The 26840-nt window shown below is 46.1% G+C and overlaps 2 protein-coding genes and 1 pseudogene across 17 annotated transcripts; 1 reads left to right on the top strand and 2 right to left on the bottom strand.

Moving 5' to 3' along the window:
* On the bottom strand, window positions 1-12543 carry Znf146 (zinc finger protein 146). 16 transcript variants are annotated; one of them, XM_027432565.2, is made up of 3 exons: window positions 11667-11761; window positions 2854-2895; window positions 1-2762 (listed from the first exon to the last, which is right to left on the bottom strand). In XM_027432565.2, the coding sequence occupies exon 3, from the start codon at window positions 2122-2124 to the stop codon at window positions 1246-1248; it is 879 nt and encodes a 292-aa protein (XP_027288366.1). In that variant the 5' UTR covers window positions 2125-2762; window positions 2854-2895; window positions 11667-11761; the 3' UTR covers window positions 1-1245. The 16 variants fall into 16 exon arrangements, with proteins under 16 accessions (XP_027288366.1, XP_027288368.1, XP_027288364.1 ...); XM_027432567.2 differs by having other exon boundaries at window positions 1-2757; window positions 11667-11684; XM_027432563.2 differs by lacking the exon at window positions 11667-11761 and adding an exon at window positions 11381-11608.
* On the top strand, window positions 11989-26005 carry LOC113837643 (cytochrome c oxidase subunit 7A1, mitochondrial; the record flags this gene model as incomplete). Its single annotated transcript, XM_035449485.1, has 4 exons — window positions 11989-12051; window positions 25264-25350; window positions 25457-25541; window positions 25887-26005. Coding segments are annotated over 4 exons (291 nt in total), but the record flags the coding sequence as incomplete, so codon positions are not given.
* Window positions 17146-19415, bottom strand: LOC103161445 (annotated as a pseudogene).
* Window positions 26006-26840: the final 835 nt, after the last annotated feature.

Raw genomic sequence — 26840 nt, 5'->3', positions numbered from 1 at the left:
TATGTTGTCATTTTAAATTTTAATAAAATAGATAATTTCATTACATAGAGTGTCAAGTCCATCCACTCATTGTTAGTTTTAGAAACATCTTCTATAAAAGCTTGGTATTTGATAGGGAATTAATCAACTGTAACATTTCTACAGGTACAGCATTCCCACCTTTACCTCCATCCTTATTTTGAAAAATACAGAAAAGTACAAAAAATAAGACATGATGTCCATATAACACAACTGAAAGTTAGCCAGTGTCTTTATATGTACTGCAGTCTTTAAGAGAATGAATGCTTATATAAAAAGCTGACGCCCTCCCCACCCCCTCCCCGTCTTCACTCTTACTCAGGAGTTGGTCTGCATCCTTCTGGTGCATGGCATTTACATAATTACGCATTTAAACCACGTTAAGCTGAGTGTCAAGAAGGAAACTTTAATGTGACAGAAAGTCACTGTACTATAAGCGTCACTCTGCAACTTGAGTTTCCGTCACACCGCTCCCAGAATCCTTCCAGTTAAGCACTCCTCATCTGTTGCATCTGCCAGATGTCTGCATAGTAGTCCCCCTAAAAACTTCCCACTCCATTCCTAACAAGTAGTTCAGGTCTAATGTTTGGCTACTATAACTGATACATGTCCTGGTACCTATCTCCTGAGCATAGTTACTCATGAGAATTACTAAGTATTTTCAAATGTCACAAGGAATGTTTTCCCACTCCCAAGGTCATCATAACCTTGTTTTTACACTTCTGCTTTCAATTTCCATATATTTTACTTCTACTGTTTATAGTTTGTGGCATGTAGCTTTGCTCCTCAGACAACACTCTGCCTCCAAACAGTCTTGGTGTTCATCTGAAGCAATTCTCTTCATATTCTAAATCTTGGTAAATGCATAGTTATCATTCTATAATTTCTGTCCTCTTGAAATTAAATTACATATTACTGCATGGTCATATAGTTTATTTTGCTTCTTCTAATACAGCTTACTTATTAGACTGGTGAAGACGTCCAGATCTATGCTGATAGCAGCCACAGCCCTGTTCTCCTCTTTCAATTACAGAGAACTTGTAAAGTTTCAGCATTGGTTTTGTTTTCTGTTTCGTTCATGGAATGCAGGCTTTAATCATACAAACTTCTTCCCCTTCAGTATGGATTCTCTGGTGTTCATGGCATTTTCTGTTCAACATTTGGCTGATTTGTGGTGCTGAGCCTCTTACTGAACACTTCCCCATACTGAAGATACCCACAGAGTTTTTAATGGGTATGGATTTTCTGGTGTCTGATGTGGTGTGACTTCTGGCTGAAAGCTTTCCCACACTCACTGCACTGGTAAGGCTTTTTACCGGTGTGTATTCTCAAATGCAGGGCCAGGGTTGAGAACTGAGAAAAGGCCTTCCCACATTCATTACAACCGTAGGGCTTCTCACCGGTGTGGCTCCTCACATGCACTGTTAGAGATGAACTCTGAGAGAAGGCTTTCCCACAGACATTGCATTCATAAGGCTTATCACCTGAATGAATTCTCACATGCACAATAAGTGACGTTCGCTGAGAGAAGGCTTTCCCACATTCATTGCATTCATAGGGCTTCTCTCCAGTGTGAATGTTTTGATGCTTTATGAGGTACTTTTTCTGACCAAAAGCTGTTCCGCATTCATTACATTTAAAGGGTTTCTCACCAATATGAATTTTCTCATGCTCAGTGAGGTTTGACTTGCCACTGAAGGTTTTCCCACACTCCTTACATATGAAGGGTTTCTCTCCTGTGTGAGTTCTCTGATGTCTGATGAGGTTTGACTTCTGAATGAAAGCTTTCCCACAGTCTTTGCACTCAAAAGGTTTCTCTCCAGTGTGAATTTTCTGATGGGTAAGCAAGTTTTCCTTCTGGCTAAAGGACTTTCCACAATCACTACACTCAAAAAGCTTCTCTCCAGTATGAGTGTTCTGATGCTTAATGACATACTGCTTTTGGCTAAAGGCTTTTCCACATTCGTTACATTCAAAAGGTTTCTCTCTATTATGAAAATGTTCGTGCTCTGTAAGATTTGATTTGTGGCTAAAGAGTTTCCCACATACCTTACAGGCAAAGGGGCTTCCCCCACTTAAAACCCTCTGCTGACTGACGTGTGACATCTGAATGGAAGCTTTATCACATTCACAAGGTTTATCTCCAATTACGAAGTCTTTGAGAACCGAGGGATTACTCTTGGTTGAGGGTATTTCCACATCTCCCGAAGTTCTAAGGCTGCTGTGTCTGACCTCTCGTGCAGATGCACGGTAAGGGACAAGGTTTAAGGAACGTTGATAGCACAAACCTTTCTTCCCAGTCTAAGTTTTCTAAGAGTCAATGACGCTTCTGCAAATTCCACTTGCTTTTCTCCAGCATGAATTTTCTGATGTTGAGGTCTGTCATCTAGCTAAAGGCTTTTCAATATTCCTTAGAAACACAGGGCTTCCTCTCAGCATGACTTCTTTGTTCAGTGAGATGTGACATTTGAGTAAAAGCTTCCCCGCAGTTGGTAAATTCATAGGCTTTTCCTCTAGTCTGTGTGCTCCACTAACAAATGGGGCAGTGTTTAAACTGCAGGCATTTCGACACTGGACTCTTATAAGATATTCTTACCAGGAGTATTCTCACCAGGAGGCTATGGCAGAGGATTTCCATACTCTACAAAAATGCATGATTCTTTCCCATACAACTTCCTGTTAAAATCTAAATTGTTTCAAGCTCAAAACTTGAAGCTTTGAAAAATGTTTTGCCTAAGTCTGTTCTGAAAAACAGAAAGAAAAGAAATGAAGTCTGTGAGCAAAGATGATCCCAATTTTCTTGCATTCACGCTTTCCTTGGTGGATTCTACTGACCTCCCAGATCTTGCTGTGGCTCTATGTACTTGTCAGCTGCTTCTACAACAGATCACAAAGAATCATTTAAAGGAACATTGGTAATATATGGTAAGCACTCAACAAATACTTCCTGCAAGTTAGTTAGTATCACCTAAACATTCCCCCATTATCTAATGCCAGTGTACACAGTATTAGAAGGTGCTACGAAACCTTCCAAGAGAGGGAAGCAACCAATAATTGCACGCAGCTATGACACCTGTGAATCCTAACAATCACCATGACAAGATATCCCTAAGGGTACAATCGTGGCACTCGTACCTTGGTAGTAACCAGCAGCTGTCTAACTGGACTTAAGGCATGCTAACAGGAGGAAAACTATGTCTGGAACTGCTAACCTGGCCAACTACCCGGGGTCTTAAAACCTACTAAATCAGCCCTGTCCCTAACTATATTCTAAATATTTATCCTTATATCCACAGTTAAGTGTGGCTCTCACCCATCACCAAATAAACTCTTTACAACAGAAAGAGACCATCACAGAAAACCACAACTGGTCGTGGAATATCCGGCCCCAATAGTCACAACTCTTGCACCTAAGGCTCCAGGAACATCGTGGAAGAGGAGGTGGGAAGACGGTAACAACTGAGGATCAGGAAAACTACTGCAGGATTGTGTCTCCTAGAAATGACAGGGAAGCTTTACCTTTGATACTCAACAAAGGCTGCCTGAATAGAACTTGAACAAATAAAACACCAACAGACATGTGAAAATCAAAGGGAGAAATCTCATCTGACCCCACCCTAAACAAAGAACTACAAGCAACTAAGGAGTTCTGAAAAGAGGGACAATCATCTTTCCCAGGGATAAACCCCTCTTATTGGTTATCCAATTCCCACTGTCCACCCCTGAAATCATATACATACAAGTAACAGTATAAATGGACTGATCGCACGCGTGCGCGCGCGCGCGCGCACACACACACACACACACACACACACACACACACACACACACACACACACGAAAAAGAGACTGTGAATCTGAGAGGGAACGGGGAAGAAATGAGAGGGGACGAAGAAAGGGGAGAAATATACATATATATACATACATACATACATATATATATATTCCCCAATATGAACAATAAAACTTCAGAGGCATGTTTGCCTAGCATTCATAAGGTTCTAAGGTCCTGCAACTCAACAACTAGGAGGTAGTGGCAGGATTATAAACTCAAGCCACCTTTGCATGCATAATGAGTCCATAACTACCCTGAGAGTACAAGATACAAAAACAAAACTCTGGGTATAAGGATTGTGCTTACAGAAATTAATTGTGATAGCCCATATTCCAGAATGAAGAAAACCCATGCAATCATTATCTCTAAATTTTGAGAAGAGAACCTGTATAGAGAAAATATGGGTGAAAACAAAAACCAAAAAAACCCTGAGCCTGGTGTTGGTGGCGCACAACTTTAATCCCAGTACTTGGAAGGCAGAGGCAGGTGGATCTCTGTGAGTTCGAGGCCAGCCTGGTCTACAAGAACTAGTTCCAGGACAGCATCCAAAGCAATACAGAGAAACCCTGTCTCAGAAAAAAAATAAAAATAAAAATAAAATAAAAACTGATGTTCATGAGAATACTCCTGGAAAAAAAACAAGTTTTCCGTTTTAGAAATTAGTTAATTGTATGACAATGAGAAATTATTCAACACGATAAAATGACTACACAAAAATAAGGTAATTATCACTCAAGTAACACAAGTTCATAGAAAACAATGTGCAGAAGTTGGTTCTTTCCTTCTATGGATAGAACTCAAGTTATTAAGCTTGATGGCAAGTGCCTTTACCCACTAAGCTACCTCATTGGTTCTGACTTTTTTAAAAATGCAAACTATATGGTAGATTTTCACAGCATAAAGGGCTTTATTAAAGGAAACATAAAATGTAACTACCAAGATGCAAATGTCCAACAATCAAACTGGTTTGTACCACAAAATACCAGGGGAAAAAAAAAGGGACTCAAGTATCTAAAAAAAGTGGAATGAAAGATGGCAGAAAAGATATAGTATAAAAAACACCAAATCTCTAAAGATGTGGTTCCCACCTTCCTAACACTGTGACTCTTTAATACAGTTCCTCTATTAAAATGTTGTGGGGACTCCTAATCATACAATTCTTTTTTTTTTTCCTTTCTCTCTCCTTTCTCCACGCCCCTCCATTTCTGTTTTTCCAGAGAGGGTTTCTCTGTAGCTTCGGAGCCTGGCCTCAAACTCACAGAGATCCGCCTGTCTCTACCTCCCCAGTGCTGGGGTTAAAGGTATGTGCCACCACTGCCTGGCTATACAATTATTTTTGCTGCTCTTCATAACTGTAATTTTGCTGTTATGAATCATATAATGTAAATATGGTATTCAGGATACCCGATATGCAACCACTGTGAAAGGGTGTCCAGACCCCAAAGGGGTGATGACCCATAAGTTGAGCACCACTCCTCTGAAGGATTCTGAGTGTGGTGGCACAGGCTTAGAGTCCCACCACATAGGAAAGTGGGGGGGCAAGGCTGAAGGACTGAGTTTCAGGTCATTCCAGTTAGGTAAGTAATTTTGAGGCCAGTCAGGGCTATGTGATACTGTTTGCAAAAAAAAAAAAAAAAAGCAATTAAGAGAGTAAGGACTGCCAGGGAAGGGCAGTGGTGGCACACACCTTTAATTCCAGCACTCGGTAGACAGAGGCGGGCAGATCCCTGTGAGTTTGACGCTGGTCTGATCTACAGGGCAAGTTCCATGACAGCCAGGACTACACAGGGAAACCCTGTCTCAAAAAAACCAAAATAAAACAAAACAACAAGTGTGAGGACTAGAGTGGGGTGGTGGCACCCACATTTAATCCTAGTGCTCAGGGAGACAGACGTAAGGGGATCTCTGAGTTAAAGGCCACCCTGGTCTACAGAGTTCCAGGATAGCCAAGGGCACACAGAGCAACCCTGTGTATGCTGTGAGGACTGAAGGGTAAAAGGGAGATGAGCTAGATTACATTACAAATGATCAAGAACAAGGTCTCTACTCACAATGGATTCTACCTTGTCATTTGCCGGTAGAAGCTTAACAACATTCAGACACTATACCAAGGAAACATAATAGTGGACTAAAAGAAATCTCAAAAAAGAGATAAAACTTATCTTTGTTTCTTGTTTTTTTTCTGAGATGGGGTCTTTTTTGACCATGTAGTTCTGACTGATAGAGAACTTACCATGTAGACCATGGTGGCCTTGAACGTGCATGGATATTTTTGCCTGTGTCTCACACATTATGGACATGTGTCATCACAACCAGCCAATGTTGGAAGGGCAGGGAAGGCAGGTTCTCTTGTAGCCAAAGATGACTTCTAACTTGGTTACATAGTAAGGGCTGGCCTTGACCTCTGGATCCTTCTGTCCCTGCCTTCCCAGTTCAGGTATGCAACACTGTATCTAATTTAAAAGACCCACTTGGTACTTGAACAATAAATAACCTACATACATATAACTTATGACTATGATCTTTTATTAAAAAAAGTTATGATTTTGGCTTTATGGATACAGTCTTATATATCTCAAGCTGTACTTGAACTCCTGATTCTCTGGATACTATGACATTTTTCATAATCATTTTACAATATAATCATGTAACTCATGACATAATTGTAACAGAAATTGTATTTTCAGAAAGTAACATGTTATCACTGAATGAAACAGAACTCAGAATGGCATGAAATGACCAAGAAATCTGAAGGCTGGTAAGAGGGCTCAGTAGGGACCTGGGTTCAATTCCCAGCACCCACATGGCAGCTCATAACTGTCTGTTAACCCTAGTTCAGGGTACCTGACACCCTCATACTGGCAAAACACCAATCAGCATAATTAAAAAAAAAACATATGTGCATATATACATATACATATTTGTATATAAGCTCTCAGCTCTCCATGCCTGCGGCTTGCAGACACATTCTCCACCATGATGGCCATGGACTCAACCTAGAAAACTGTAAGAAAGCTCCCAACTAAATGATTTCTTGGTCATTCACAGCAACAGGAAAGTAACTAAGTCTCTTCACAGCAACAGGAAAGTAACTAAGATGGAAATCATGATCCACACTGAACAAGAAAGCCATGTTGTACTGCAATGCAGTGGTAGCCCAAGATTTAATACCAGCACTTCAGAGGAAGAGGTAGGCAGAGTTGAATTCGAGGCCAGCCTGGTCTACAGACCAAGTTTCAGAACAGCCAGGGCTACACAGAGAAACCTTGACTTGGAGAAAACAAAAACAGGTGGCTGCCAATGTGGCTCAATGGCAGTGTGGTCTAGCAACTCTGAAGTCAATCTCCAGCACCAGAATAATTCTTAAAAAATGACAATGCAGGAGCTATTTATGTTAAATTCTAAATAAACACAATCATGTCCCCATCTCAATATTATTTAATATAAACAATAACATAGTAAGTTAAGCTAAGAATAAATACATAGAAACTATGAAGCTTCAAATATTCCAACAACTTTTACTACATTTACTGTAGTAACTCAGAATAAAATACTTTTTTTTTTTTAAATGGTTTTTCAAGACAGTTTCTCTGTGGTTTTGGAGCCTGTCCTGGAACTCAATCAGGCTGCCCTCTAACCAGAGATCCGCCTGCCTCTGCCTCCCTATAGCTAGGATTAAAGGCATGTGCCACTAGCACCCGGGGAAAAAACTCTTAAGAGTTAAACATTGTAAGATATTTTTCAAACATTTAAAGCTCGTATGGTCCTGAAGTAGGAAGTGTAAATTCAAAGTCACCTGGGCTATATACATTAAGACTGTGTCTCAAATAATAGTAATCAAATAGAACCTACGAAAAAAATTTAAGGGCTGTTGAGATGGTTCATTGTGGCGCACACCTTTAATCCCGGCACTCGGGAGACAGAGGCAGGTGGATGGATCTCTGTGAGTTTGAGGCTAGCCTGGTCTACAGAGCGAGTTCCAGGGCAGCTAAGGCTACACAAAGAAATCCTGTCTGAAAACAAAACAAAAAGAAAAAGAAAAGAAAGAATACCCAGAACCCACATAAATGTGGAAGAAGAGAACCAATTTTACTCTGACCTTCACAAGTTCACCACGGCACCAGTGCACCACTTACACACCATGCACACACAGTAATCTTTTTTTAAATGTAAACACTTAAGACTGCTTGCTAAGAAGGACTGCCACAAGTTCAAGGCCAATCTGGTCTGCTTAGTAAGTTATATAGGGCAAGCAGGATGACAAGGTGAGCCAATCTCAAAAAGTGAAAATACGGTAAATTGGCTGAATCAACATTCTCTGGCTAAGTGTAACAAGATAGTATAAAACACAATCAGTGCAGCAGACTAAAACCCCCTGTGGTGGCTGGAATGAAAACAGCCTTCATGGGCTCAGATATGTGAAAAACTGGTAGAATTATTAGGAAGGATTAGGAGATGTGGTCTTGTTGAGGAGGTGTATCACTAGGGGAGGGTTCTGAAGTTTCAACTTTTGATTGTGGATCAACATGTGAGTTTTCTGCTGCTCCTTTGCTCTGCCATCATAGGACTCTAGTCCTCTGAAATCATAAGCCTAGTTAAACATTCTTTTACAAGTTGCCTTGAACATGATATTTTTAAAAAGATTTTATTTATTTATTATGTATACAGTCTTGTGCCTGCACGCCAGCAGAGGGCACCAGATCTCATTCAAGGTGGTTGTGAGCCACCATGTGGTTGCTGGGAATTGAACTCAGGACCTCTGGAAGAGCAGTCAGTGCTCTTAACCTCTGAGCCATCTCTCCAGCCCCCTTGGGCATGATACTTTATCTCAGCAATAAAAACTAAGACACATACTAAAACTACACAACTTTAAAATGTAAATGATGCTTAAAAGAAGAAAAAGAGGCCGGGCATTGGTTGCACATGCCTTTAATCCCACCACTCAGGAGGCAGAGGCCACCGCCACCCGGCTAGTAAGACCCTATTTTTAAAAAAAGAATTTAAAACAACAAAGGCAGGTCTGATTACAAGTCTGTAATCCGAGCACTTAAGCGCTAAAAGGTAGATCAGGACTGGGCTACGTAAGATTCTGTCTGTCGGGCTGGAGAGATGGCTCAGAGGCTAAGAGCACTGCCTGCTCTTCCACAGGTCCTGAGTTCAATTCCCAGCAACCACATACACAACCATCCATTATGAGATCTGGTGCTCTCTTCTGGTGTGCAGATATACATGGAAGCAGCATGTTGTATACATAATAAATAAAATCTAAAAATTTAAAAAAAAGAAAAAAGATTCTGTCTGTCTCTGTCTTTCACATATATGCACAACTGCCCTTTAAGATTTAAAAATAGCCATGCAATGATGGTACAAACCTTTAATCCCAGCACTCAGGAGGCAAAGGCAAGCAGGATCTCTGTGAGTTCAAAGCCAGCCTGTTCTAGAGAGTGAACAAAGAGACTACACAGAGAAACCCTGTCTGGAAAAACAAAACAAAACAAAACAAACAAACAAAAAAAAGAAAGTACTTTATCTAACTCCAGTCCCAGGGGATCTGATGCCCTTTTCTGGCCTCTGCAGGCAGTGCAGTACAGGCATGCGTGCGGTGAGTGCAAGTCATACTTGCAGGCAAACTACACATGAAAATAAAAATAAAATCTCAAAAAAAAAAAAAAAGTGACATTTAAAAGATAGGAGCTGGGCAATGATGGTACACACCTTTAACCCCAGCACTAGGGAACAGAGGCAGGAGGATTTTAGTTCGAAGACAGCCTGGTCTATAGGAATACACAGAAACCCAGTCTCGAAAAAGCAAACACTAACAACAAAAGAAATCCCCCGAAGAAAAGCAGCTAGAAGGCGAGGGTTCACTGTTTACAATTTTCTTGGTGGTGCTGTGGACTGACTCAGGACCTTGTGCACGAGAGATAAGGACTCTACCACTGCTAAATTTAAAGACTTGCAAATCTTAATTAGGTACTCAATTGCTTCACTTTTACCATGTAAAGAAAGGCAATGTCTTCCACGACCACAACAGCAAGCACAAGTATTTTTTTTTCCTATGCCACATGTTCACAAACCTAGACTCATGAAGGAACAGCAACAACTACATTTTCTTCAAAAACCGAGGAACTTGGGCCTGTGAGGGGGCTCAGCGGGTAAAGGCGTTTGCTTCCAAGGCTGGCAACAACCTGAATCCGACCCCCAAATCCGCCTTCCCAAAATCCGACCTTCCCAAATTGGGAAGACAAAACCAATTCCAAAACTGTCCTCAGACCTCCACACGTGCGTATATGGGCAAGCGTGTCCGCGTGAATGCGCGTTTATAACATGACTGAAACGAGAACTGCGCCCAACCTAAACCTTGACTCTCTCTACTTACTACTCCTGGGTCTTCAGCGGCACCACGCTCCTCAAAATGAAATGCAAATTTGCCTGGCAGCGCCATTCAAGTACCTCAAAAACCAGAAAGCCTGAGAGTCTCCTGCGACAGGCGTCCCCGGAAAGAAAAAACTTCCAAACGTCATATATATATATATATATATATATATATATATATATATATATATACGTGTGTGTGTGTGTGTGTGTGTGTGTGTGTGTATATATATGTGTGTACGTATGTGTGTGTATATATATGTGTATGTATGTGTATATATATGTGTATATGTGTGTATATATATGTGTGTGTATATATATATGTGTGTGTGTATGTGTATATTTATATATATGTATATGTATAATGTGTATATATATATATGTGTGTGTATATTTATATATGTGTGTGTGTATATATGTGTATGTATGTGTGTGTATATATATATGTGAATGTATAATGTGTGTGTATATATATGTGTGTATATTTATATATGTGTGTGTATATATGTGTATGTGTGTGTATATTTATACATATATGTATAATGTGTGTATATATGTGTGCGTATATATGTGTGTGTATATATATATGTGTGTGTATATTTATATATATATGTATAATGTGTGTATATTTATATATGTGTGTGTATATATATATATGTATGTATGTGTATATATATATATTTATATATATATATTTATATATATATTTAAGCATGTCAGAGCCATCGACATCCTCCCTCCCTGCAGCAGCCGCCTTTACAAACCGGGTCTCCAAGGGCAGACATTTTCTTACTACGGTTTTCACTGAGCGCATTACCGGATTCAGCTGCTGCCTGGCTACGAATCATCAAGCTCGCTCGCTCCCAGCCAGCGCGGTTCGGAAGCGGCCCCCTGCCGAGCCCATCGCCCGGCTCGCAGTGGGGTTCGCCGACGCGATGCCCTCGGGGAAGACGGCCCGCTGCGAGCATCTGCGAGCATGGGCGCGGACGGACGGACGGACGCTCGGACACCGGCCCCGCCCGGCCCCGCGTCACCCGCCGGCCCGGCCCCCGCCGCCGCCGCCCGCCACCGCGGCCCCGGCCCGCCGCGCCCCCCGGCCCTCGCACCCCTCCCTCCGGCTCGGCCCCAGCGGCCCGGACGCCCACGGCCCACCTCCGCCTGCCGCGCCACGTGGACCCGAGGCCGCGCTGACCCGCGGACAAAGACCAAAATGTCCACTGGCGGCCCCGCGTCTGCGCACTCGAGGGCGAGCCTGCGAGCCAGCCAACCAGCCAGCCAGCGAGCGGGCGAACCGGCGAGCGCTCCCAGAAGTCTCCGCGACGCTGCCAAGCCAGGCCCGCCGGTCGTCTGTCGTCCGCGGCGCCGCTCCCCCGCTCCTCCGCCAGCCCCGGCCTTGGACTACATTTCCCACGGGGCATTACGGACTGCGCTCCTCTACCTCCTACGTCCCGCCTCGGACTACATTTCCCACGGGGCAGTGCGGACCGCTTCTTCGGCTCCCTCGCGCGGATCGTGTTCTCCCCCACACACCTCGGACTACATTTCCCATGGGGCATTGCGGACCGCTTCTCCGTCCCACGGGGCTTTCCGGACTGGGCGCTAATCCCGCCTACTCCCCGCCTCGGACTACATTTCCCATGGGGCATTGCGGACCGCTTTTCGGTCTCCCTCGCGCAAACTAGGCGGCCTCCTCTTGTGTTTTGGGGTTTCTTCGGGTTAGCTTGTCATAACCGGGACCCACATAAGTTCACGCCTGAGGTGGGAACTTCCTCTCGGATACCTGGCGGGCGTCGTCTCAGGAAGAGACCGAGTCAGACTCCAAGGTAAGAGGACGACATCTTGTCGGCCGCTGGTGTGGCCCTGGACTACACTTCCCAGAGGCCATAGCGAGCGGGCTTTCCGTGTCGACGTGGTGACCTCTGGAGGAGCGGAGGTGCAGGGTCTGGGAGGCGTGGGCGGACGCCGGGCGTGTCCCAGCCTCGGTCGCCGCCGTCTGTGCCCGCGGGAGCAGCGAGGCTTGCGGGACTCTAGCCGTGGCTTTGGCTGTGGCCGTGTGAGCGTTTGTGGGTGTTTGTGTGTGCGGCTGCAGTCTCCTCTCTCCCGGGTGTACGTGTGCTGTCGCCGTGAAGACATGGGATGCTGTGTGTCACGTGCTGCCGCGATCTTGTGACTGAGCCAGTGGTGCCGCATGGGCCGGTGGTGCGTTAGGTGCCCCGCAGCCTTTGTTCTGGGTGGGGAGTGAGTAATACAGCTGTAACTGCAACCGCAGTTTGTGCCTCTGGATTAAATGACCTTTGTAGTGCTGTGTGTGTCTGTGTGTGTCTGTGTCTCTGTGTGTGTGCAGTCTTCTGTGTGTGTCTGTGTGTGTGTGTGTTTCTGTGTGTGTGTGTGTCTGTCTGTCTCTCTCTGTATGTGTCTGTGTGTGTGTGTGTGTCTCTCTGTGTGTGTGTGTCTGTCTGTCTGTCCGTCTCTCTCTCTCTGTGTGTCTGTCCGTCTGTGTGTGTGTGTGTGTGTGTATGTGTGCGCGTGTGTGCAGTCTTCTGTGTGTGTGTGTGTCTCTGTGTGTGTGCAGTCTTCTGTGTGTGTGTGTGTCTCTGTGTGTGTCTGTGTGTGTGCAGTCTTCTCTGTGTGTGTGTGTCTCTGTGTGTGTCTGTGTCTCTGTGTGTGTGCAGTCTTCTCTGTGTGTGTGCAGTCTTCTGTGTGTGTCTGTGTGTGTGTGTGCAGTCTTCTCTGTCTGTGTGTGTGTGTGTGTGCAGTCTTCTGTGTGTATGTGTTTCTGTGTGTGTGTCTGTCTGTCTCTGTCTGTCTGTCCGTCTGTGTGTGTGTGTGTGTGTGTGTGTGTGTGCAGCCTTGTGTGTCTGTGGCTCTGCATCAGCACCGCGTGGGTATCCTGGCTGTGTCCCTTGGGGAAAAGGGAGAATGTAACTGCGTCAGACCGCAAGGTAGAAGGCTCGGACTAACACCCAAGACTCCACTCTGCCCTCCACATAACTGGCATGGCACACGTGTGCCTCTATACATGCACACACAAAAAAGATAAAAAGTTCTTTGCTGAAAAGTGAAAAGAGGCCTTTAGCCCCAGCACTCGGTGTAAGGATTCAGGCATTATGCGGGCCTGCCCCTGTCACCTGGCAGAATGCACTCAGGGCTCCATGAGTACCACTCTGCACGCAGGTGCAAAGGACCCTTTAAAAGACAGACCCCCGCCCCTCACGCTCTCTTACTCCTCTTACTGCCCTTGCTCTCTGTTTCTCTTTTCAGCTCTCCTCGCTCTCCGCTCTCCTCTCCTTCTGCTCCTGTCTCCCTCTTTTGTCTTCCCACTGTGTCTCTTTCCTTTCTACCTTCCCTTTCTAATAAAGCTTCTCACTCAAGCTCTGACTGCCTGGCGTGTTTGTCCCCTGCCTCGGTCACCGTCGCCTGCCATGGAATCCACCATGATCCCCCACGCAGAACCCCCTTCCAGCTTTATGCTAGCATTGGTGCAAAAAGAACGGCACTCGGGAGGCAGAGGCAGCGGATCTCTGTGAGCTTGAGGTCAACCTGGTCTATAGAGGGAACTCCAGGACAGCCAGAGCTGTTACACAGAGAAACCCTGTCTTGAGGGGGAAAAAAAAAGTGAAAAGAGTTGATGTGCTGTTTGTTGTGTTTATGTGACGTATCTTGCAGCAGCCAAGTGTGTCAGTGTGACATGTCTATGACCTGTGACTCTTGGGCACATTCTGGCCCTGGCCAGGGTGACAGTGAGCTTGGACTGAATGCCCAGTCTTCTCTGACCTCCATCCCTTGCACAGTCCACAGCCTCCCCGGTCACTCATGATTCCTTTCTTCTCACCCGATTCTAAGCAGGTGATGAGGAGCTGAGACTATCTCAGTGGTGAGCCATTAAACACCCGAAAGTCAAGCTCAGAGTGCATCAGGGTTTATTCTCCTTTCCCCAAAACTCATGCTTCTCTGGGCATGCTTTCTTAACAGAATCACATCACCAACCCCAAAGTGATCTGATGTCCTTGTGTCACTCGGTTTCTGGGCTGGGCCCAGCAGGCTCTTAGGGAGCCGCAGGAAACCAGAATGGGCTGTGGGTTTCAGGGCGCCACTTATAGCGTGATCACAGTAGACAAGCCAGAGTGTGCCCAGGGCAGCCGAGCAGCGAGGCTAGAGAGAGAAGGCTTCCCATGTGCTCTGCAGCCCCTTAAGAGCCATCCCGAGTCATCCTGACCTCACCTTGACCACGCCTGTCAGGCACACCTGTAGCCAGCCTCTAACAGGCGTGGCTTACTGTCCCCTACAGTGGCCTGAACATAAGTTGAAGGGCTCATGTTTCTCTCTTGTCCTTGCATCCCCAGTGCGGGTTAAATTTTTTTCCTCAAGTTTTGGAATTGTTTTAGACTTGAAAATGTTACAAAGATAGAATTCCACATTTTCTATTGTTAAATATTTAGATATTATATGTATAGGTGTTTGTCTACCTGTGTGTAACTGCACCATGTGCATGCCTGGTCCTGAGGTCCCCTTTTCCCAGGTGACTCTAGTTTGGGTCAAGTTGACATGGTGCATACACCACGTAGTACATGCAGGTGCCAAGGAGGCCAGAAAAGCAAACCAGATGCTTCATACAGGTTTTTTGTTGTTTGTTTGTTTGTTTGTTTGTTTTTGTTTTTCAAGACAGGGTTTCTCTGTGGCTTTGGAGGCTGTCCTGGAACTAGCTCTTGTAGACCAGGCTGGTCTTGAACTCACAGAGATCCTCCTGCCTCTGCCTCCCAAGTGCTGGGACTAAAGGCGTGCGCCCAATGATTCATCCAGGTTTTAAGCTTCTCTCCATTTTTCCTTTTCTAGGACTTTCCAATTATCCAAAAAGAGAAATCAGAGTAGGTCAGGTAGTTCTGAATGCCACAGCCCTTCAGGTGGGTTGAAATTTCCTCTGAAATATTTTTGGTTATTTATTTATTTACTTGCTTACTTATTTGAGGTAGGGTCTCACTGTATAGTCCTGGCTAGCCTAGAACTCACTATTAGACTAGGCTGGCCTCAAACAGATCCACCTGCCTCTGCCTCCCAAATGCTGAGATTAAAGGCTTAGCTCACCACACCCAGACTTTGTTTACATTGTTAGTTATTTTGTTTACATTTAGTTAATTACTTTGTGGTTGGTACCCAAGCTACTGTATAAATGTGGAGGTCTGAGGATAGCTCCAAGGAGTCAGTTCTCTCCTTCCACCTTGTGGGTCCCAGGGATGGAGCTCACTCATTTGGCAGCAGGTCCCTTACCTGCTGGGCATCTCACCAGCCCTGTCATTTCTTCTCGCCCCTCAGAACATAGGAGCATCGGTGTTCTTTATGCCTGCATGCCTCTGTGACCTGCTCTCGGGAAGCCGGGAAGCAAAAGATGAGGCCCTACCTCCTGTCTTCTCGGCACTATTTACAGTGATCTTATGGGGTGCCAAAGGGATGGGAATACGTTCTCTTGAGGAAGACGGTAGCTTTCTCATAGCCATCAATGGGACTGAAGATGAGGTGACCCTCTTCAGTGGTTTCCTTTCCTGTACTGTTTGACGTCACTCCCTCTTAACAAACATGTTTCGTGGAGCTGGAGAGACGGCTCCATGCTTAAGAGCACTGCTGGCTCTTCCAGGGGGTCTGGAGTCACTTCCCATCTCCCACAAGGTGGCTCACAACCATCTAGCTGCGGTTCCAGGGTATCAGGAGCTCTGTTCTGACTTCCACAGCCATCAAGCACACAGATGATGTACAGGCATACGTGCCGGCAAAACAGCATACATATAAACTAGAAACCATATTTCATGCTGTCAGAAACTACGTACAAAAACTTGTATCTGTCATAAGCTGGTGGTGGTCGAGCAGGAGCTCGCCTTTAATCCCAGGACTTGAGATGCAGAGGCAGGTGGATCTCCGTGAGTTCCTGGCTAGCCTGGTCTACAGAGCGAGTTCCAGGACAGTCAGGGCCACACAGAGAAATCCTGTCTCAAAATTTAAAAAAAAGAAAAAAATTCTTAAAAAAAAAAAAAAAAAAAAAAAAGCCGGGCGTTGGTGGCGCTCGCCTTTAATCCCAGCACTTGGGAGGCAGAAGCATGCGGATCTCTGTGAGTTCGTGGCCAGCCTGGTCTCCAGAGTGAGTGCCAGGATAGGCTCCAAAGCTACACAGAGAAACCCTGTCTCGAAAAAGAAGAAAAAAGAAAAAAAGAAAACAAAATTCTTTAATACACTGGTAATGTGTAAGTCTATTGTTTCAGAAAATGGTGACAGTCATGAACTTTTCTGAGGAAGAATATGGAACCTGCTCAGAGGGACTTGTATGGAGAAATGACTCTGGAGAACTTCAGCTACTTGCTGTCACTAGGTTAGGCCTAGATAGCACCCAGGAAAGGGGACACCCCAGGTCAGAGACAGTGCAAGTTTGCTGTGGGGGCCTGAGGGCTAAAGAAGGGGACAGAAGGAGGCACCAGCAGCAGTGAGAACTCTCCATGTATTTCCCAGGTCAGGGAGAGGGCTAGGAAATGTCTCCATGTCCACCGCCCTTGGCCTGTGTCCTGCCAAACACGAGCAAGCCAGGGGCGGGCAGCCCGAGGCATAGAGCTGACTTGGAGTATTGGAGGCAGGGGGCGAGGTTAATGGAATCTAATCACAGTTCAAAACTAATGGTCTGAAATTTCTAGGGAATTTGTTTATTTGTTTTTAGATTCTAGGAATCATCCTAGAGCTTACTTACTTATGTGAGACATTCTGCCACTGAGCTATAGGCTCAACCATCTCTCTTTTACATTCTTGGGCAAATGTCTCACTGAATGTCTGTTCTCTGTTTTCCCAAAGAGAATGGTTTTGGGCTTTGTGAAGCTGCAGATGAGTGATTCCACTGGGCACCTCCATCTCCCTGTCCTTTGGACAGTCTTCGAATCGTGTGTGTGTGTGTGTGTGTGTGTGTGTGTGTGTGTGTGTGTGTGTGTGTGTGTGTGTGTGTGTGTGTGTGCTTTTTGTCTCCATTCATTTGGGTCCACACCCACAATCCCAGCACTTGGAGGCAGAGGGAGGAAGGTCATAGTCCTCTGTGTTAAAGCAAGGAGAAAAGACCAAATCCAGGATTGTCCAATTAAAGCAAGCTATATTTTGGAGTGACTCAGGACTGACCAGCCAGCTGTCTCATCCTAAACTGAGATCTGAGAGGGCAGCCCCTGCTGGCCTCTTGAAGTCCCTTTTATGGGAAAGATAAGACATTCACAGGGGTGAGAGAGTTGGCTGTTACACATTGTTAGAAAAATACAGTGAAAGGGATGGAACAAGGCTTCTTGTTCACTATGTCCCTGTACATAATGGGAATGGAGTTGCAAGCAGTTTACATCAGAGCTAAGAAACAACATATTCCTTCCTTTTATTTTTGTTAGTTTGTTTCTGTTTTTCAAGACAGGGTTTCTCAGTATGTAGCCTTGGCTGTCCTGGAACTCATTCTGTAAACCAGGCTGGCCTCGAACTCAAAGATCCACCTGCCTCTGCCTCTGCCTCTGCCTCTGCCTCCTGAGTGCTGGGATTTAAAGACATGTGTCACCACCGCCTGGCTTGGAACTTATATTCATAATTACAAGTAGAAACCTTAACTTGCAAGGAATTTACACAGAAACGTATTCTTTAACTACAAACCTTAACCTGAAAGGTATATTTTTCCTATTTCGGTCTCACAACGCACACATTTTTTTTCAAAGGTTCTACATTTTGTTACTGGACAAGCCCCCCCACCACCACCACCAATTTAAACATGACCCAGTCTCCGGGTTAAAAATGTTGACCTCCAGCTGGTCAGATCGGTGACCGTGACTCAGTATAACTCCTCAGTTTTGTCATTGTGCGAACCCTGGCAGGCCCAGCCTCATTCTCCTTCTCTTGGAGCTGTACCTGGTTTTGTTACCAGTTTTCATGTGACTCCATTGAGGAATAGGACGATTTCACCTTTGTTTCTTGGTCAGGAATCGCTTGGCTCTGAAACTCTTGTGAGTAGACTTGGCAAGAAGCATTGTGTGTGTGTGGGGGGGGGGTCCTATGGTGCACAATGGTGGCGGGAAGGAGGATCCACACACACACAGTTTAAAAAAAAAAAAAAGGGCCAACAATCAGGTCCAGCAGCTAAAGGCCCTCGCTCCCAAGCTGACTACTGAGTGCCATCACGAGGACAGAACCTGCTCCCGAAAGTTACCTTCTGACCTCCATGGGGCCTTAGCGTGTGTTAATCCTGCTGAACAAGAGTAAAGGCTGTTACCCAAAGTTACCCAAATTCTTTTTTTTTTTTTAAGATTTTATTTCTTTCTTTATTTATTTATTATGTATACAACATTCTGCTTCCATGTATATCTGCACACCAGAAGAGGGCAGCAGATCTCATAACGGATGGTAGTGAGCCACCATGTGGTTGCTGGGAATTGAACTCAGGACCTCTGGAAGAGCAGCCGGTGCTCTGAACCCCTGAGCCATCTCTCCAGCCCATACCCAGATTCTTTGGTCAAGTTATGCTAGCTTTATTTTCTGTCAGACAGTATTGTCTCCCTAAAGCTGCGTTTGAGAAAATAGCAGTCATAGGAAAAAAGTGGGCCTTATATAGCCCCCAAAATTGCACGGCTAGAGGGTTCCCCAGGGTTTTTGGTAATGTAGGAACTTGACAGAACATCTTATCAGGGTGGAGATCTGGGTATAGGGTGTAGAACACGTCAAACTCAAGACCTGGTCAAATCGAGGTGTCACAGAAAACAGGAATGAACTTATTTTGACCATGTAAGAAGTTGGCTTAAAATCTTAATATGGAGTCAGGCTGGTCCATCACATGCTTAGGCTGGCACACTCAATAAATATTAATAAGAGTAAATATTGTTACTATTTTCATTCTTTGGTGACCAGGGGGCAGGGTTCGGGTTTTATTTATTTCTAATGTTTTGTTACATTTGTTTATTTATGATGGGAACAGTGCCAGCATGCAGTTGGAGGTCAGAGGACAATTTGCAGGAGCTGGTTCTCTCCTTCCGCCATGTGGATCCCGGGATTCAACTCAGGCTGTCAGTCAGATTTGACAACAAACGCCTTAACCCTGCTGAGCCATCCTACCAGCCCCAGAGTTTGCTTTCATTTTATCTTTTATTTTGGGTTTGTTTGTCTGTCTGTCTGTCTGTTTTGAGACAGGGTCTCTCTACATAGCCCTGACTGTACTGGAACTCGCTCTGTAGAACAGGCTGGCCTCAAACTCACAGAGATCCATCTGCCCCTGCCCCCGCCGCCCCCCCCATGCTATGATTAAAGATATACACCACCATGCCTAGTTAGAGTTGAAATGTAATGTTTGTTGTTGTTGATTTCATGTGCGTTGGTGTTTTGTCTGCATGTATGTCCTTGTCAGATCCTTTGGAACTGGAGATACAGACAGCTGTGAGCTGCCATGTGGGTGCTGGGAATTGAACCCGGGTCCCCTGGAAAAGCCACCAGTGCTCTTAACCACTGAACCATCTCTCCAGACACCAGAGTTTGAAATTTAGATCATGCCTCATTTCTTTTCCCATAAACAGGACTCGTCATTTCTAAGCCAGCATTTCACCTACAGGTGTTAGACCCTATCAGTGGAAAGAATGTGGAAAGGCCTTCAGACAGCACTCACAGCTCACTGTACACCAGCAAATCCACACTGGGGAGAAGCCCTAGGAATGTAAGGTCTGTGGGAAGGGTTTTATCCATAGCTTAGAAGTTACTTGGAATCAAAGACTTCGGCTCTTACAGAAGACCTGAGTTTGGTTCCCAGCATTGTGGCTCACAAACATCCATAACTCCAGTTACAGGGGACCCAACACCCGCTTCTGGTCTCTGCAGGCACTAGCATGTACTTGGTGCACATTTTTGTAGTGCAAATTTGTGTAGACTTTTTTTTTTGTTTTTTTTTTTAATTTAAATGTTTTTAATTTTTTAAAAAATATGAATTTAAAATCCCAAATGAACTTGAAAGACACTTTATGCTTACTTTGGGCATTGGAAAACTGAACAAGACAGGTTCTCATGTAGCCCAGGCTGGCCTCAAATTTGCTCTATAACCAGGATAAAGTTGAACTCCTAGTTCTCCTGACTCCACCTCCCAAGTGCTGAGATTACAGGTGTTTGCCACAACTTTTAACTTATATTTACTTACAAAGCCTGAAACTCAAGGATCCCATATAAACAGACTTTTCTTTCCCGGCAGCCAGTTCCCAAATAACCACACAGAGACTTATTACTAATTATAAATGCTCAGCCAATAGCTCAGGCTTGTTACTAGTTAACTCTTCCATTTTAAGTCAACCCATATTTCCTATCTACACTATGCAACATGGCTCGGTGTCTTTTCTCAGTACAGCAAGTCCTGCTTGCTCTGCATCTCCTCAAGACTCCCCCTCTTCTTGAAACTCTCGTTCTGTCTGCCAGTCTCACCTAACCTCTACCTGTCCGGCTATTGGTCAGTCAGCATCTTCATTAAACCAGTCACAATAATACATATTGACATGGAGTAAAGGAACGTTCCACCATGCATAGGAGAAGCATAGGAGGGGCAAGGGGTACACAGACTAGAGCTTCTACCCTTTCAGGGTCTGCTATCTGCCTCCCACCTCTCCTTTTTCAAAACAAGAGTTCTTTATGTAATCCTCGCTGTTCTGGAATTCATTCTTGCTCGTCTTGAACTCAGAGATCCGCCTGCCTCTGTCTCTCAGTGCTAGGGTTGAAGGCGTGCGCCACCACTGCCCAACCATCTGCCATCTTCCTAATGCCTTAACGCGGCCCCAATCTTGGAGCCCACCAAGGGGCTATTGAGTTACATAATAAAGTGTTCGATCATCAACCATAAGTGATTCCATCATCCCCGTCCCTAGAAACCCAAGGATATTGGGAGTACTACAAGTCCAACCTTTTCTTCATGCCTTGGTCTTTCAGCCTAATCTGGGGGCCTCCAACATCTCATCAGCAAATGAAGAACCGTGTCAGTCACTCTGATGACTTCAAAGAATGACAGGAAGTGGAGGCAGGGCATCTGGTACCTTCATTCAAGCAGAAATATTCATGGGTTTTGTTTGAGGCAGGGTCTCTCTGTGGAGCCTTGGCTGGCTATCCTTGAACTCAAGCTCCTCTAGCCTCAGCCTCCCAAAAGGTTTACAGGCCCCCACTTCCGACATAGCTTACAGCACTGCGGGGTGCATTTACTTTCTACATTGACTTTAAACCGGCAATTGTAAGCCTGGTTTGGTGATACACACCACCAATCGCAGTAGTCAGCAGGATCACAAGTTCTAGACAGGCTAGAACTATGTGGCAAGGCCCTGTCCGGGGGAGAAAAGAGGTGTGGGTGGTGTGCGGCTAAAAAAGTAAATCCTAAATTATCAGAGAATTAGGAAGTGGAAAGATTCAGGTTGGAGAGCAGGTGAATACTTCGGCCACAAGGTGGCAGGAGAGTGCTACCAAACAGGTTTTGCGCTGACTTCCGCCCCGCGCAGCACCTTTCTGTGCATTGTTTGCCTGCTCTTTTGTTTTTTGAGGCAGGATCAAGCTGTGTAAGTCTGGCTGTCCTGGAACTCACACTGTAAACCAGGCTGGCTTTGAACTCAGAGAGATCCACCTGCCTCTGCCTCCTGAGCGTGCGCCGCCACTGCCTGCCTTGGTTTTTGATGTTTAGTTTTATGTGTATGGATGTTTTTCCTGCGTGTCTATTGTGATGAGTTGAGGGATGCCATGAGAGGAAGGGAAAGCCTCACATTGTGGTACATTTTACAGGGTCAAAGGATGGAGACACAGTCCTATGTAGCCCAGGGTTGCCTCAAATGTGAAATCCCCGTCTCAGCCAGGGTCCTAGGATTGCTCTTATTCTGTGTCCCCGTCCCGCCCCCCCCCACGCCCCCTACAGCACTAGAGATTGAACCCAGGGCTTTTTCACAAGCTAGGCAAGAGATGGACCCCTGAGTCAAAACCCAAACTCCTTAATGGAGTCTAGATAGACACTCCCTTGCAACTCAGTACTCTTAGTTTTCTGCTCTATGTTTAGTTTTCTGCTCTATGTATATATACATCGATGGATGTTTACATGTGTGTATGTATGGGTGCATATTTCTGGGGGGGGTATGCACACGTGATATGCATACAGTGTTGTGTGTGTTTACACACAGGTAAATCTGTTCTGGCCATTGGTTTTTTGTTTTGTTGTTTTGTTGTTGTTTGTTTTTTTGTTTTGTTTTTCGAGACAGGGTTTCTCTGTGTAGCTTTGGAGGCTGCCCTGGAACTCGCTCTGTAGACCAGGCTGGCCTCGAACTCACAGAGATCCGCCTGCCTCTGCCTACCAAGTGCTGGGATTAAAGGTGTGCGCCACCAACGCCCGGCTGTAAATCTGAACTAAATGCAAAGATATTTGACTCCAGCTCCAGGGTTTTTTCTTCATTGTGAGCTGGGGTGTGGCTCAGGGGCAGAGTGCTTGCCCAGCACTAGCTAGGTGGCAGGTTTGATTCTGCACAAAACAGATACAGAGTTCCCACTAGAAACAATGGCTTTTGTTAGATTTTCTCAAAATTGCACTACTAGTTTCTTCTTTTCCTCCTCTTGATGTGCTTTTCAGACAATGCCTCAGGTAGCTCAAGCTTGCCTGGAACTTTCTGTACCCAAGACTAGCCTTGAACACCAGCTCCTGGTCTCGAACTCACAGAGATACACCTGTCTCTGCCTCCTGAGTGCTGGGATTAAAGGCGTGCGCCACCAACACCCGGTTTACTTTATCTTATTAAGTTTACTATTTATATATAATGGGAAGGCCACGAATGCCACAGTAGGCAAGCTTGCAAAGTTGAGCAGCAAGTATGCTTACACACAGAGCTGGCTCGATAGATAGCCTGTCTTTTTTTTTTAAATTGTGCTAGCTGAATTATGTTCTGAACCCAACTTCATTGCCTCAATAAACCTCTGATTATAGAGACAAAAAGATCATAAATCAAAAGCAAAAGCATCTAATCCCTAGTAGTTAGACCTGGTGACCTATGGTCTTGTATCTACAATTAAGCCTAACTCCGTATGGTCCCTAGTGTCTCACCCAAAGGCTGGTCTTAAAGAATGACAAAATAGTGGGCTGCTCTCTTGACCTCTCTTCAGGCTGGGTCGCACACAAAAGGCCTAGGAAGCTTAACTTCAGCTACAAAGGAATCACATTTTTTTTTTCTCTCAAAAGAACTCTCTCTCTCTCCCCCTCCTCCTCCCTCCTTCCCTTCCTCTCAGTTTGCTCTTGTGTTTCTGTTCAGTCTCTATTCTTCTTTGTTTTAGGTTGGTTTTGTTTTTTCCAGACAGAATGTCTCTGTGTAGCCCTGGTTGTCCTGGAACTTGCTTTGTAGACCAGGCTGGCCTCGAACTCACAGAGTTCACACCTGCCTTTGCCCCCCACCCACACCACCACCCCGAGTGCTGGTATTAAAGGTGCTTGCCACCACTGTTATTCTTTATAATTTATTTTTTATGTGCATTGGTGTTTTGCACACATGTATGACGCTGTAAGAGTGTTTAATTTATGAGCTGCCATGTGGGTGCTGGGAATTGAACCCAGGTCCTCTGGAAGAACAGCCAGTGCTCCTAACCTCTGAGCCATCTCTCCAGCCCCATCTCCCACCCATCCCATCCAGTGCCTAGTCTTAAAACTTTTTTTTTTTAAGACAGGTTCCCTCTATGTAGCCCCCGTAGGACTGGAATTCACAGTGTAGACCACTCTGCCTTGAAATCGCAGAGACCCACCTCCCTCTGCCTCTGCGCTCGAATTAAAAAAGGCTGAGTCATTATTATTATTATTATTATTATTATTATTATTATTATTATTATTAAAATCAATTCTGGCCGTGTAAATAATTTTATCCCAGTGCCTCCCTATTTCCCTAAGGACACTGGGGAAGATCCTGATTTGGCCCCCAGGAAGCAAACACGGGAACCAAGGCTCCGAGATGCAATCACTCATTCCGTATACAGAGGAGTTGCTTTACCTCTGTCCTCGCCGCCTCCCAGATACCAGCAGGGCAGCCCTGGATGGAGCCGGGGAGCGGTGGGCGCGTCCCCCGAGCCACCATCTCTGCAAAAACTAAATTCTGATGGAACCGACCCCAACACCGAAACAGATGACTGGCGGGTCGCAGCGCCTTCCCGCTGAGCCTGTTGGACAAATCGGGTTCAGCCGCGCCCCCAGCTGTCAGGCGCGGCAGGCGTGGCTTGGGATTCCCTGGGGATAAAGTGTCGCATGTCCTTGGGCAGAGGGGAGGTGACTGGAGCTCCAGAGGACGCAAAATGAGGGCCTTGCGGGTGAGGCCCCCCGGGCTGTGCCGGGGTGGAGGGGACCCCACAACCCAGATGCCTACCCTAAACAGGCCAGGACCTGGAGTCCTGGAAGTCTGGGACTCCCTCCCTGACTGCCTGGGAGCCCTAACACCAAACCGGGGGGTCTTGGGCAGCCTGGAAACTCCCATAGAACTCCCAAGTCAGTCTTGACATCCCTGGAACCCGATTTTCTAATTAATCCAGCCCCTTCCTTCAATCCCCCAAACACCTGTTTCATATTCCCAGCACAGAAGTCTCCCAGCCTGCTTAACTTCAGCTTAACTCCACAGGGTACTCTCGGCACCAATTCCCTACCCACCCCCCCTTTCTCCCCCTTCTGTTATTTTTTTTTTTCATTTTTGACACAGGGTCTCATGTAGCTCAGGCTGGCCTCTAACTTGATAGCAGCTGAATGTCTTTGAACTCCTAATCCTCCTGCCCCCACCTCCCCAGTACGACATGTGTGACACCTTCCCTCGTTTTTAAAAGGCTTACTGAGTAGCCCAGGCTGGCCCTGAACTCCTGGTCTTCCTGCTTGAATGCTGGGATTGCTCTTCCCCACTCTCACTGGTGGTGGCTGGTACCTTGCCCTTAAAGATAGATGATGCTCACCAGAGACACAGTCCCTGCATCCCTTCCCGCCCGACCCCCGTGAAGGCAGCTCTCCAGGTGCCAACCAACCCACCCGTCTCCTATCCCTCCAGGTCTCCCAGGCTTTGGTTCGTTCTTTTAGCACATCTGCCCGGAGCCACTTAGAAAATCGTGTGGCAGAGAAGCAGAAACTCTTCCAGGTAGGGAGGGGACAGTGTCTCTGGACCCACTGGGGGTGGGGGTGGCGGTGGCGTGGCACACACAGGAGCCGGCAGCCCTGTCGTCATCCTCACCCCTCACATGCAGGCTGACAATGACCTCCCGGTGCACCTGAAAGGCGGAGGAACGGACAACGCCCTGTACAGACTGACTATGACCCTGACTCTGGGGGGTGAGTGCGGGCCGCCTCCCCAGTTACTTGGGTGGTGGACTAGCTGGGATCTGGGTCACAGAGCTTCAGGAGGGGAAGTCCTGAGCAGACAAGGTCCGTGCACAGACTAGTGCTTAGGAGGGGAGCAATGGGTCACCTATTGCCCTGAGGAATTGGGGCTAGTGATGGGTCTGCCCACCCCACCCCAAAATAAGTTCCCGACCTGGTACATATCAAAACAGGCGCGGGTGGGGATTCCCCAGCTGATCCATGTGGGGGTGGGAGAACCAAGGAGGGGCTCTGAGGTCCTGTGAGGGGTTGGTTGAGCAGGAATTGGGGTCTCATTTGCTATGCATCCCTTCCTAGGCACTGCTTACTGCTTATACTGCCTGGGCTGGGCCTCCTTCCCCCACAAGAAGTAACCCCAGGAATCTTGGAGGACTTGGACAAACATCAATAAACATGCTAACCTGTTAAGAACCCCACTCGGCTCTGACCCGTATGTCTATGTCCCAACCCACCTTGCCGTCATCCAGGGTTGTCTACCCAGTGGAAAGCAACTTACCCCAGCTCTTGGCCCCTCACGCTGGACCAATGCTATACCTAGGACAGTCATTAGGTGCCTACTGGGGGACCAAGGAGCTGTAGTGGTGATGCTGAGTGAAGCAGGGACCTTACAATCTGGGACAGAATCCCCTTCCCTCAAAGGGTAGTTCCAGGACAGACAGGGCTGCATAACAGAGAGAGAGACAGACCCTGTTTCTAAAGGAGGGGGAATGCTGTACGTGATCTGGGGGCCAAGAGAGGATAAAAATTGGTGCCAAGACTGAAGCTTGATGGTAATATAGCTGAGTGGAAGAGCATAGAATCCGTGTGTGCGCGCGTGCGTGCGTGCGTGCGTGTGATAGAGCACTTGCCTAGCATGTGCAAAGCCCTGGGTTCCTTACTCTGTACCAATCAGGCAATCAATCAGAAAACCCAAGAGCTGGAGGCTCAGAGAGCTACAAACATGGCTCCAAGGGACAGAGTACATCGGGTCCCCAGGATCTTGTAGCAGCTTGGAAGCTTTGGAAGCTACAGGGGATTCTGAGTTCCCTCCTGAGCCTGTGAGGGACCCAGGAGAAGCCTCAGCAAATCGGAGCTAAGTCTCAACTTAGAACAGTATAAGGGGAAAAAAAAGATGCAGTCCCCAAGATAGGTACCCCAACCACTCTTGGGGCTAGAGAGATGGTGCTTTGCTGCTATTGCAGAGGATCTGGGTTCGGCTCCCAGCATCTCCCCCGGTGCCTCACAACCCCTTTATACTCTAGTTCCAGAGGA

The sequence above is a fragment of the Cricetulus griseus genome, chromosome 9 (assembly GCF_003668045.3).
Source record: "Cricetulus griseus strain 17A/GY chromosome 9, alternate assembly CriGri-PICRH-1.0, whole genome shotgun sequence".
Taxonomy (NCBI): Eukaryota; Metazoa; Chordata; class Mammalia; order Rodentia; family Cricetidae; genus Cricetulus; species Cricetulus griseus.
Note: the sequence above shows the minus strand (reverse complement) of the source record. Positions and strands in the feature narration are given on the sequence as shown.

Excerpts from the sequence above, each read along its gene's own strand:
- Znf146 (XM_027432565.2), bottom strand. The coding sequence starts at position 2,124 with ATGTCACACGTCAGTCAGCAGAGGGTTTTAAGTGGGGGAAGCCCCTTT.